Below are 13,553 nucleotides of genomic sequence, written 5' to 3'. Positions count from 1 at the left end.
CATTTGACAGTAACCTTAACTGGAAAGACCAAATGAATACCATTTGCAAAAAGTTGTCATTGACCTGTTATACTCTCATACACGCATGCCAATATTTTGGCTTAACATTGCTGCGAACATTATATTTTAGCCTAATTCACTGCTACCTCAGCTATTGTTGTGAGTCGTGGGGCCAAACGTACATAATATACCTTACTCTGCTAATCCATTTACAAAAACGAGCTGTGCGTGTGATTACTTCCTCCCAGGTCATTACCCCTCTAATACTTTATTTCAGAGACTGCATATACAGTAGACTCTCAGTAAACGGAAATCTCTTAAACGGAACTGCTGCTTAAATGGAACAACTGCCCCTGGCAAGATTAGTTTCGTACTTGTATTCTGCACCCCTGCTCTCCTCTCAGTAAACGGAACTCCGTTAAATGGAACACATTTTCCTGGTCCCTTCAGGTTCAGTTTAACGAGCGTCTACTGTACTGCCGTTTACGGACATACGCAACTACAAGATTTCCTGTTTAGTAAATAAAATAATAAGCACAAACATGCCTCTGCCCCGTACTATTTTCACGTTCCCATCATTAAACACACGGCGCGCAAGCATCAGTAATCTTAACCTTCCTCTATGTTCGAATGTGTACGGTGAAAGACTAATCCAATTTTCTGGTGCTAAGTTGTGGAACAATTTGCCTCTTGAAATAAAACTCGCAAGATGTTTGACATTACTTGGAAACTATCTTTGTTTCTAACCAGGCATTTTCTTGAGTTTTTATTTATTCTTAAAAATTTTCTCATGTATATTTAGTGTGTTCGTAGTAATTATTTATCTGTTGTTTTTTAGCGTGGCTCCTTGAATCTGTGTAATACTTCTCGCTTATGATGGTACTTACGCTATTGTTTCTTTTTTCTGCACAAGACTGCTAATTCTTATAACCTTTTTTGTATTGGACCCATCACAACTATTCTCGTTGTTTCCTTTGATGTACTTGATGTCTGAATGGATGTCTTCCAGCCACAGCGGCAATGGCCGTGAGTGGCAGAGGTCTGGTACACCTGCATAACTACCCAGGAAAATTAATAGCAGGATGGCATGGCAGCTGAATGGTCGAGCGTCATTGCGTATGTTGGAGCTTTCCTTACGTGGTACCAAAAAATATGTTGTGCGAGATGAAAGGGAGTGAAGAGTGCACTTGTGTTGGGTGCGGCTCTCAGAGGCTGTGTGTAGTTGCTGGGAGAGGAACCAGATGGCGCGAGTGTCAAGTGGACAGTGAGAGGGACGAAAGGAGTCGGACATGTGGTGCGGGTGGTGAAAATGGTTGCCAATCGTTGAGTGTGACACTATACAGTAGACTCCCGTTAAGACGAACTCGAAGGGACCGCGGTCATCTGTTCGTCTTATCAGGAGTTCGGCTTATCAGAAGTGCCCCCAAAAAGAGAGAAGCTAACATGCCAAGTGCATCCAAATATGTTACTTGAAAACACTGGCTGGAGTAGACTTACAATGGGGGCAAAAAGACAAGAAAAAGCATTTATTTGGCTTACCTAGATAAAAACTACAAGCAGAATATTTACACGAAACGAGCACCTAATTTCGCGGGTTCAAAAATAAAAAATTCCACGAAGATACTGCTATCACATTTTAATGATAAAACTGTAGCACGCTCCTATGTTGACGATTACAAAAGAGAGAGAGAGAGAAGCACACTTTTCCTTCAAATAATGTAAATTTATTGTCCTGGCAGTTCCTTTTCTTCTATGAGCCTGTTTTGCTGGCTCTAAGATCACTTCTGGATACGCCTCGGTCGCGTGCTGTTGCCTTGACAAAGTCATGATACGCTGAGTTGCTTAAGAAAGTCTGCAAGGTTTTCTACGAGGTCCGGATATTTTCCCGTTTTCGGCCCGTAGTAACTTTTCCTGATCGACGTGCAGCTGAAGATATCCAATTGCGCTACTCACGGTCACAAGCCTCGCGCACACGGAAAAGACACGACGCAGCTATATTCAGTGTACAAAATAGCCTTCCCTTGTTGTGCACTTCCGTAATCAAAATGGCTCATCACAATTTGCACTTCAGTGAAAACAGATACAACGGTCCTACACAAACCAACTCGAACCGACTACAAAATGTGCTCGGCCGCCATTGTGTGATGGCGATGACAATGCACCTGACCCCTCTGACGGGAGTGCGAGTTTCGATTGTAATGCGCAGACAAGTTTTGTTCCCGTTTTTCTTTATTCTTTTTCCCTTCACTCCCCTTGCGTTAGCCCCTCTGACCGGGCGGAGGGGCCCCAAGCTCTTTGTGTTCTGTTCTCCTTTGTTCTCCTTTGTACGGGAGGAAGGGGGGGAATACAAAAGGACGCAATGGCTTGGGGGTCCCATTTGTAAATTCCCCATCTCTTTTTGTTGCTTTCTCTGCTGATAAAGCCCGCACCTCCCCTACCCACCGACTGGGGGTGAGGGGGAATACCAGCTTTATCGGGACAGTTCTTTTTCGTTTATCTCGTGCCCTCCGCGTCGCGATTTGCTTCCTGTCTTTGCTCAGTGAAGCGCTTTTTTTTTTTTTTTTTGCTTTTTCTCGGTCGCCTGAATGCTCCACCAAGACTGCAATGTTCGTTTCGCAGAATCGCCAGCGTTGTCATCACCGCGAAAGTTCGTCTTAACAGAAGAGTACAGTTGGGCGGTTCGTCTTAAGCGAATTTTTTTCGCATTGAGTCTATGGGAAACCAAACAAACGGCTCTCTATTGTTCGGCATAAGCGAGAATTCGTCTTAACCGAGTTCGTCTTAACGGGAGTTCACTGTATATATGTTAGTCCTGCATTTTCTTTAGTTTTTTCTACCTTGAACATGTGAAAATCGGATGTCCTGCATATTCGTCTTGACTGTACAGTATGTCACGTAGAAAACAAGTGTTCCAGGAAACACCTCCGTGAGTATTCTTGCTTTGGATTACCGTAAAACCTCAGATATATGAATCTTGCAGGGCCCTGTGAAATATTTGTGTTGCGCAAAATTTACATAATCAAAAAGAAGGCAAAATGCAGAGAAAATCAACTGAAAGCCCACAGATAATTTCTAAAAATCTTAGTGAACTGCGTATGCTGCTTTAACCTACCCATCTGACCATAACTTATGTGTTTCAAAAACCTGCAGTTACACCTATGAGCCTTTTAGGTGTCGCTACACTTGTGTTAAAGGGAGAAGACCATTTGCGGCATAATGAGATGTACTGAGAGTTTACAGGTGCAGTTATAACCTTGGTGCGACAACCAGTGATAGTGATATGCACTAATCAGTAGGCATAGGGTGAGCCACTGCTGTGCAGTGAATGAATATGTTATTCTCTAAGGAGTCTCAGTCAAGGATTCATTCCAAGTACGTTTTAGCCGGTGTAAGTTTAAAATAAGGTTCTACTGTAAACATAAGAATTTTCAGCACCCGAGTAATTTGTTATTTGCTCAAATATTGAAAAGTTGTTCAAAGGCTTCCGGCTTTTATCAAATATTTAACCAATACTCAGCCATAGCCAAGTATTCGGAAAATATGAGTACAGTTAAATCTGGATATCGCAAAATTGACAAATTCCCGAAAAAATTCGTTATAAACATGTTTTCGTTATATGCAGTTTCAGCACCAAAATTTGGAAAAGAAACACACAAATTAAACAAAAGGGGAACTGAAGGTAGTGCTCACTTAAAACTAGAGGTGTGCGAATATTCGAAATTTCGAATATTTTTCGAATAGTGTTTGCTATTCGATTCGATTCGCACTGAAATTTTACTATTCGAACTATTCGAACTTCCCAAAAACAAATGCAGTCAACGTCCGGTTGAAAGTGACCCCTTCAGATTTTTAATATGCTTCACCTCATTACACTCTCGTATTGCGGCAAAGCTGCCTTTCAAGCTCCGCTGCGGTCGAACTTAGCCAAGAAACAAAGTCCAGTTGGAAGTGGTCTCTAGATTTTCAATATGCTTCACCTCATCACACCCCCGTATTGCGGCAAAGCTGCCTTTCAAGGTCCGTTACGGTCGAACTTAGCCAGGAGACAGTCAACGTCCGTTTGGAAGTGGTCCCTAAATTTTCAATATGCTTCACCTCATCACACCCCCGTATTGCAGCAAAGCTGCCTTTCAAGCTCCGCTACGGTCGCAAATGTATTAACTCAAGAAAACGCTGGTTCCAATATGGAGATGAAAGAGGTGGCAGAGTTGGGGGCTCATTTAATGCTGTTTTGGACCTGAAATGTGGGCAGGAAGTCCGAAAAATCGGACGCCAAAGCTTTCTAGCATCCAAAATTTCAGATGTTCTTATATATCGACGTCTACGAGGCAGATTTGGAACTCCGGACTTGAAGGGAGCACACCCTTGTCCGCCACATCAGTTGGGCTTCCACAGCAGTTGAAAGAGGAGGAGAGGCTGAAGAAATGGCATCTCTGCCTATCACGTGTAAAGTGTTGTCGGCAGCACTTTGGTTGCACCAAATCATGTACATAAATACAATTCGGCCTCTACATTGCCTCACTCTTGATAAGAAAGACAACTATGATATATGACCCCACCAGCGCTTCATCAACCTAGCGAAAAGAAACACTTTCATGTTGCTATCTCACAAGAACATACTTAGGGATTCTCTGCAACTTTTTCTGTAATTTCACTTCGAATTATTCGAAAAATGTTTGAGAAATATTCGAAAATTATTCGAAATTATTCGATTCGATTCGCACTCAATCTTTATTATTCGAATTCGCTTCGCACCCAAAATTTTGCTATTCGCACAGCTCTACTTAAAACATTTATTTAGTGACAAAAAACTGCGTTTTTTTGCTCTATTGCTTGTTCATGACAGATTGCAATACTGGACGTTCGTAGGGCATCAATACAATGCTGCTCCATCATCATCTAGTCCCGGGAATCCATCATCATGTAGTCCCGGCCTCCGGGATTGGCTCAGCGAGTTAATCGCGGAGGCCACGGTCTAGCGAACCCGCGGCGCTGTGCAAGACGGAAATACGCATGACGGGTCAACCTCTGTAGATCCGTTGTTGTCTGAGACAGTTTCCACCAGTGCCTAATGTGATATCTCCTTGGTAGTGACAGCGCAGTCCGCCGAAAAAAGAAAGAAAAAAATAGCAAAGCTGCACATCTTCAGGGGCTGCTCCATGCACATGCAGTGAAACCATGCACGCACGCACGGCGTTGAAAACGAAGAGTGAGCGACACGGATACCACGAAATATTCAGAAAAGCACTCTGTATGCGGCGGGACCCCGCTTATGGGGCACAAACTTGAAGTGTAAAGACACGGAGCAATGATTTTTTGTTCTTTCTTTTTAGTGGCGTCGGTGTCACATTAACAAAGTGCAGTTCAGAGACTTCTGCAACAACTGAAGAGTGGCGCTGCCAACGCAAAAACCGTTTTTTTTTTTTTTTTTTTTTTTTTTTTTTTTTAGGAAAGCCTGTGTGGTGGCATCTGCGAGCAGCTGGATGAGGTTTGAAGGGAGGGGGGGGAAGGGCACGCCCGCGGGGCAAGAACGCCGGCTCCAGGGGTGCACGTACAAAAAAGTGCTCGCTCTTGCCTCGCAGTCGCCGGGGCTTCGAGTGCCATGTGCACCGCCGCCGCTTTGCATTCCGTCGTCAGTGAGGCAACCGCAGAAGATGCATGTGGCTCCTGCTTGTGCCAAAATGACAAAAATTGGGGCGGAATCCCCAGGTTGTCGGCGGCGAAAGTTCATTATACCAAGGGTGTCTCCTTCTGCCACTTTGTTACATAGAGGTCGCAAGTACATGTGCTTCTATGGAGTAACGGCGGGGAATAAAAAACTTCGTAATAATGAGGAATTCATTCTATTGGGGTTCATTATAGGCAGGTTTAACTGTACAAATTTTCGGGATTGAATGTGCTTTCAATAATGAAAATATTCTATTCATATTTGAAGTTTGGAACATTTGTGGACCCTTTGTATTGCCAAACTGTTGTGCATGGCGAGAGTGGTTGAGCAGACAAGGGTCCACGTTCAGTATTGTTGGTGTGACCAGCGTGAAGCACTTGACACAAGAAGGGCAAAAAGGGAGGGCACCTTTGTCCCCATCTTGTTGAGAGCTGTAGATCACACACTACTTGGAGTGCGCATGCAGCTTTAGAGAGTGGATCTTTTCCAGGTAGACGGCATCAGTTTGCCACCTCCACCAAGGTCCGCCGTGGAGCAGGAACCACCACCAGACAGCAAGAGTGCAGCATCCGGGGGTGGCTGGGGGCCTCTCACGTGGGGCCTCGCTCCCGGTGGGGACCAAGAGGGGCCAAAGGAGACACCCGCTGTGCCACCTCAAGCAGCGCAAGGTGCGTGTGGCATGCAGACTTGGGTTTGACGAGTGCCATGGCTGAGCTTAATTACATTCTGGAGTGCAGGCTCTTAGGCACCCATTCCTGCATTGGGCATTGGCATGCCTCACCCGTCATAGCAGCAAAAGAAAGATGAAAGCAGAGGTGAAGTGCAGAGAGGATGGAAAAAGGGCGAGGAGGGAATCGGAGCGCCGCACAAGACTGCGAGATGGTGCCCGACTAGTGCATGTTGTCTGGGAGGTCTCTCTGTGGTGGCTGCTCCGAGTCGTGCCCACTTTGCTATAACCATGTGCCAGCTCTTGCGATCTCCAGATTAGCGAGGCACTTGCACCGCACTTCACTTCATTTGCAACATGCCGCACGAGGCAGATTGTCCGCACCAGCCAATATATTGCGAAATGAAGACATGTACAGTAGAACCTCAGTGATACGATCCTGGCTCGTGTGAATTTTGGGGTGATATGAACTTTTTTGTTCTTGACCAAGGCCAGTTAGCCTGCACTGTGCTAGAGTGCAGTTGTTACGAACCGACTTCAGCCCCGCAACGTTTGATACGGACGTTCGCTAATGCAGAGGTACAAACAGGCGCTGTCCATGCTGCCATTGAAGACACGGCAGTCGTGCACAAGTGTGAGAACCCTAGTGTGGGCATGCACACCACTGGTTTGGCGGTTTGTCAGTATCACCCATCCGCAGCACGTGTCCGAGATGGTGTGAGCAGCGCCTTCTTGTGCCCTTGCTTTTGGATTACAGAGGGCATTGGCATCGTGTCCCCCCCCGATGCATTGATGTGTGCTGCTGCGCTTAAGGCAGCATTGTTGTTGTACTGTGTTTACACCTGCCTGCCACATTGATGCTAGCCATGTCCTCACAATCAGACACCCTACGAAAGGTGGACAAGGACCGAAAGAGGAAGTGGACGGACTTGGTGAAGGAGCTAGACCTCGCAAGGTCAACATGCGCGACTGTAGGCCACACCCACCAACTCCCGAAAAACCACGAAAAGGGAGTACTAAAAGAGTGCTAAAATTTCTGGCCTATCACGTGCGCAGCACTTATCACTTTGGTCACTGTACTCTGGTGTTATGCAGAAAAGCATACTAAGATTAGGAAGGGGCTACTAGCTGTCACGTGTCACAGCACGTTCTGTGCTCACACACGTGCACACGTCCTGTATTTATGAGTAGCAGTATGATCGCTGATGTTCTAAAACCTTTACTTGAAATCATTCATGGTCCGTCTATGACGTTGCTGCAGCCCTGAGGAACAGTAAATGAAAATGTATGTACTCCAGCTTTCGTTTGTCGCCTACTAATTTTCTGTATTTTCGGGTGATACAAATATTTTTCTTGACCCCGCAAGATTTGTATCGGCAAGGTTTTACTGTATAGATGTGTGCTCGAATTTTGCATTGGGAAGTATCGCAATTGAGGTCACATTTTATTTTACACGTAATTTATGATATGTGAGATCAGCCCATAGTGAAGCATCGGTACACTAGAATCCTTTTTATATAATTTTTAAGAAACTGTAGAAAAGAAGTACCTAGTTTGGACAGCCAATAATATTCGCCCTTTAATCAGATTGTCCATTTGCGAGGCATACCATAATTACTCGAATCTAGGCCGACCCCGATTCTAAGCCGACCCCCTAAAGTCCGAAGCCCGAAAAAAAAGAAAGAACGTACCTCGAATGTAGGCCGGGTAAAATTCATAAGAGAAAACATTTATTGAAAATATGAAGATGAAACGGAGCAGTTGGTTCATCATCAAGATGCCGCGCTCATTCCGAGTCGTCGTCGCTGATCTCTTTGTCGCTGTCCTCAAACAGCGCGCAATCCTTAGTGCCATCAAGCGCATTTGATATGCCGCACTTCTTGAAAGAGCGCATGATCAAAGTTCCTGGGATGTCGTCCCACGCTGCAGCCACCCAGCCTGCCAACTTTCGTTGGAGCACTTCCGTTGTCACTGGAAGGGCAGCTGCTCGCTGCGTCCGAACGAAGTCGGCCAATGCAGTCTCCATTCAGGGTGACGGCCTCTCCGTGGACCGGTAAAAGCCATCCTCGTTGCGGTGCACGCGAAGAGCTTCTCCCGTTGGCCCCTCCAGCGACGAACATTGTTTTCGTCCACTCCAAAGTCCCGCCCGGCTTGAAAGTTGGAGGACGACTCCACGGCTAGCACAACTTTCCTTTTATATGCCGCACTATAATGACTACGCTCGTTTGGCACCATTGAGCTACGCCACACACAGCCCACTCGAAGCGGACTCGAACTGACGAACGGCTCGCCTCAACACTCGCCACAAAGATAAAAATGGCGGCCTCATGTGCGTACTTAAGCCAGGTGTTGGCTCGGCTACTAACAGCTACAATACTGTCTAGGTGGCGCTAGTTTTGCAACATTTTCTCGATGAAAAATGGCGCGTTTTTCAAAATCCTCGAATCTAAGCCGACCCTGGAGTTTGATACAAAGAAATTCCGAAAAAGCCATCGGCCTAGATTCGAATAAATATGGTAGTTTTATGTCCTATTGCAAGAACAAAATGAGAACATAAACCAAAATGTCGAGGGCAATTGGTGGAGGTAGGACAGTAACACTAATGTTTTATTTGTAACCCCTGACAGACACGAACTTGCCTTTACATCTGTGTAGTGTCATGTGGTTGCCGTACGAGATGCATAAAAGGGCTACGGCTGGTGCCGTCTAGAGATCAGAAATCTTCAGCACATTTCTACTTTGATGTTTTGCTACAAAATTGAATCTAGTGTTTGGTTTGAGCTCACCGGTTTTTGCAGAAGCTGCCGCGCAAACTACACCCCCAGACGAGGAATGTCTCGTCAGCAGCCGCAAGGGCGAGCGTCTGGCCGGCAACAACAAGCACCGGAAAAGACGTTCGTCGAAGAAGGACAGAAAAAAACGGGGACCAGCCGTGCATGGTGGGAAGGCACGTGCAGCCAAGGGCCAGTACGAGGGGCTCTCGGTGGCCGACATTCTGCGCCATCCTCTGTCCAAACGCTTTGTGCAGCGCACAGGAGAGGTAGGTGCCATAGTCGCTTAAGGGGGGACATGGCACTTTAAAAAGTGTTTTTTATTTCTTGATCGATTTTGGTGAAACTCCCCGAGTTTTGTACTTTGTGTGCCAATTCCAAATATGCAGTTATTTTTCTAGTATAATGTGTTGTTTTTAAAATAAAATATTTCATGTGCCCATTGGGGAGCAAGATTTTTTCTAAACTGAGAGAGTTGCAAAATAAATGAGCATATCAATAATCTAGAATCAGAACTGAGTGCAGTGCAATAAAAATGGATGTTCTAAATCCATTTCAACAAAAGTTACCATATGTTGAACATTCTCGAGTGAAATCCCAGCTCGAAATTGACTCCGTGGCGAATGTTCAACAAACAACAATTACAGTAGAACCTCGTTGATACGTTTCCGAAAAAAACGCGGAAAATAAACGTATGATCCGGGAAACGTACGATCCGAATCCAGTAAAAATTGAGGCTGACAAGCCCATGTTGAGGTGCAAAGGCAAAAACATTTATTTCTCAAAAAACATGGAGGGACTCTTCGATTTTCGAACTCCTGGCATCTCGCTGGCCGCCAGAGGTCAGCCAGCTAGTTCCGATCCTGACCGAAAATAACGTCGTGGTCACGTGTATTGAAATCCCGAGACAACCCGAATATTGCAAAATCGAACTCTGAGACAACCAGCGTAAACGTAAAGAAACGCTACCGCCATGTCAGCAGACGAAACTTTGCGCCACGTGAGCGTCGGTTCTTTCTGCATTGTCGCTTGGAAATATGGGGCTAGGTTTGCCGAAGAGCAGAAGTGATATTCTCGAACATGCGCATTTGGGATACGATCACGTACGTTCGAAAGATCACGCGTAACTCGCCCCGTCGTGAAGAAAACTGCCGCCCCTCTAAAGGCTTAACAAGCTCAACTCTTCGCAGTGCACGTAATAATCGCGGTACAACACGATATGCGATATCTCGCGAGAGTGATAAGCGTCCCCGAAAGCGACAGCTGTTCGCGGCTATCGCATACTACGTCGCACACTCGCGCTGATCAGTTTGCGTTCCGTCTTAAGGGGAGACGTGGGTCTTAAAAAATGATTTTTAAAAGTTGGGTGAATGGCATGAAATTTAATACACTTATTCAGCTTTTTCTGAAGATTCAAAATCTCTAAGTAGATTTTTAATAGCTGCATTAGAACAAAAGATATGCAATTTCTAACACATATTTAAGCAAATTTCTTACGGGGATTTTTGGCAACTTTGCTTTGTCAAACACAAAAACAAAGTATGTGCAAGATTGCCATGAAGCTGGTCTAGCCGGTGATGCTATTTATTTTCTTATAATGTTGTTCACCAAATTATAATTCTCGATTATCAGAAATAGTATGCAGCAAAAAAATTTCACTCACATTTACGTCTATTTACTTTGCATTCAAGTTTGTTGAAGACAATCGGATTAGCATCACCGGCTAAACCAGCTCTCTGGCAGCCTTGCCACATACTTTGTTTCTGTGTTTGACAAAGCAAAGTTGCCAAAAATTCCTGTAAGAAATATGCTTTTAGAGATTGCACATCTTTTGTACTAATGCAGCTACCAAAATCTAATTAGAGATTTGGAATCTGCAGAAAAAATGGGACAAGTTTGTTAAATTTTGTTCAGTTCACCCAGCTAATAAAAGAAATAAAAAAAAGACCCGCATCTCCCCTTAACTTGAGACATGTGCTGGTATGTTCGCCGCCACTCGTATCGCACCATCTCGCACGGCGAAACGGGCTTTAAAAGATAACGCCCGGCGTAATGGCAACCGAAGGTGAAGTCCCCAAGCGCCCGTACTGCGATCTGTCGAGTCCTCACAAAGATGGCGGCGAGCGTCTGATAACCAGAAATCTCCTAGATATCTTCCAGAACAAATCTTTTCGGTCAGCTTCTGACGACCCGCTGGTAGGCAGAACTGCCCAGCCAGAGAAATACGAACGCCGACTGGAATTGCGCCGGGCGGAGCAACCCAAAAACGATTGCGCTCCGGGAGAAAAGTGTGCGGGAAATTATCGGCCATATTGACTAGGCACAATGGCGGCGTTGCTATGGTTACGGGTCGCGGCGTTGTTGGCAGCGGTGGCGATGCGGCAGCGGCATGTGCGTTTCCGCGGCAAGCCGTTCGAAGATTGTGACGGCCCGCGTCGCCGCGTGGTTGACAGGAGAGCGGCGATCGAGCAATTCGGAAGAGACGCGGAGGGGACAATTGAGCAAATCAGAGAAAGCACAGAGGAAGGAAAGGCACTGCGGAGAAGCTGCCGTCGCTGAGAAGGCCTTTTTTTGCACACCTGAATGAGAGTTTCTGAGTAGAAAACGTATCATACGACCCCAGTTTTCCGCGGTGCTGAACGTTGCTGCCGAATAATTGGAATTCCGGGAACGTATTAACCGGAACATATTACACACAGCTGTATTGGGTTATTTTTAATTTTCGCGATTTCGAGCGTAGGAGCCGGGAAATCGTATCAGCGGGAACGTATCAACGAGGTTCTACTGTATTCAAATCGGTTTCGAACATCCATTTTGTTGTCCTGACACGCCCGATGGCAGCGAGGACAACGTCCTTGGGATGCCGTGGATGCCTGCAAAGAATCCGACAACTTTCCTGCACATCTGATGAAGATGACTCTCTCGGCAGCGACTAGGGCGCTAAGTTATTATAAATAAAGGTGTGCTAGTTTCAGTTTTTCTGTTTCTAAAAAACATGGGTCGACCTATATTCGAACATTTTTTTTTTTCTCATAGATCGCTGTAAGTAGGGGTCAACCTACCTTCATGCCCGACCTATTTTCGAGTAATACGGTAGTGATAGTGACACTTGTCGTCCGTCTTGTCCTGGAAAGGTTCAAACTCAGTGAAAACAAGTGATGCACAAACCATTTTTATTACATATATATGTAAATAAATATGCAAAGAAGATAAACTGATATTTATGACATTTTCTTTACAGTGCGTACAGTAGAATCTCGATGATACGAATCTCAAGGGGGAGCAAAAGTATTCGTATCACTCGAAATTTTGTATCACCAAAAAAACTATTCAGATCCCTTTCAAACCGCGATAACACAAAAACATTTGTTGCCATCAAAAGAACTCGTGCACGTCTTTGAGAAACACTTGAACGGATCAATAAGGGGCGTCGCAGCGGGCTGCCGCAACACACACATCATAGCTTCACTTGAGGCCAACTGAAAACTAAGTGCGAAAGTCCACGCCACCATAGCCATAAGTGTACGACAGGAACGCCGAAACACTTCGTGCCTTTTTACGACTTCGTTGCCTTTAATCTACCGCTGCGTTAGCCATGTACCTTCGGAACTGCGTAGTCTGTGTCAATGATTACGTCGACAGCAACTGCGGTTCTCTGCGAGGTGGTTGTGCCAAACAGTAGTTCCGTTTTCAATCTATGTGCTGGCCACGCCTTCAGAACTACGTTGTCGTATCTATGATTGTGTCTACTGCGGTTTTGTCCGCAGCAGTTGTGGCTAGTGGCATTGCTTTGACTCTCTGAGCATCGGATGCCAAAGCACTTAGGAGTTTTGTAGTCGCCATATATGATCGCGCGATAGTGACCACAGCTTCGTCCACAGTGGTTGTGGCAAAACATAACTGCGGTTCTGAATGTGTGTACCGTATTTACTCACGTAATCAACCACTTGCATAATAAACGCACCCCCAACTTTAGTTGTCGAAATTTGGATTTTGTTTTCTCCAGCGTAATAAACGCATGCCCTACTTTCATCCACTACAGCCCGCGAACCGACGCGCAGCACCTCTTCGCCTGTAGATCTTTTTTTATTATTCTGCCAACTCCCCCTTGGTTCGTCTACCCCCTTCCTGCCCACTGCCGCGCACCATTCTTGTTTGTTTTTCTTTCTATCTGTGCACGGTATGTACTCTCTTTTGTACTGTTTTTGAAGTATCTGTGCACCACAGCAGGATTCACGAACGGTGCGAGTGTAGAGGCATCGCAGCTAACAAGTACACAGTGAGCGAAGGTCACGAAATGCCCACGCAGCCAACGGTTGCTTTCTACAAATACGAAACTTTAAGGAGCCGGCGGCAACCGGCGGCGGGAGTGCGTGGAGACAGCTTGCAGAAGATAGTAGCGCCATCTACCACAGAAGGCGGAGTTTCCAAGGCTGGGTGGGACAGC

At 45.7% G+C, this 13,553-nt stretch overlaps 1 protein-coding gene across 1 annotated transcript in view; it reads left to right on the top strand.

Moving 5' to 3' along the window:
- The window catches only part of LOC119376914 (5E5 antigen-like), a 76,488-nt gene extending 67,092 nt beyond the window's left edge, over positions 1–9,396 (top strand). The window contains exons 10-11 of the mRNA XM_049411505.1: positions 6,159–6,336; positions 9,134–9,396. Coding sequence (XP_049267462.1) covers positions 6,159–6,336; positions 9,134–9,396 — 441 coding nt within the window. The remainder of the gene's footprint in view (positions 1–6,158; positions 6,337–9,133) is intronic.
- Positions 9,397–13,553: the final 4,157 nt, after the last annotated feature.

This window comes from Rhipicephalus sanguineus, unplaced genomic scaffold, assembly GCF_013339695.2.
Source record: "Rhipicephalus sanguineus isolate Rsan-2018 unplaced genomic scaffold, BIME_Rsan_1.4 Seq275, whole genome shotgun sequence".
Taxonomy (NCBI): domain Eukaryota; kingdom Metazoa; phylum Arthropoda; class Arachnida; order Ixodida; family Ixodidae; genus Rhipicephalus; species Rhipicephalus sanguineus.
Note: the sequence above shows the minus strand (reverse complement) of the source record. Positions and strands in the feature narration are given on the sequence as shown.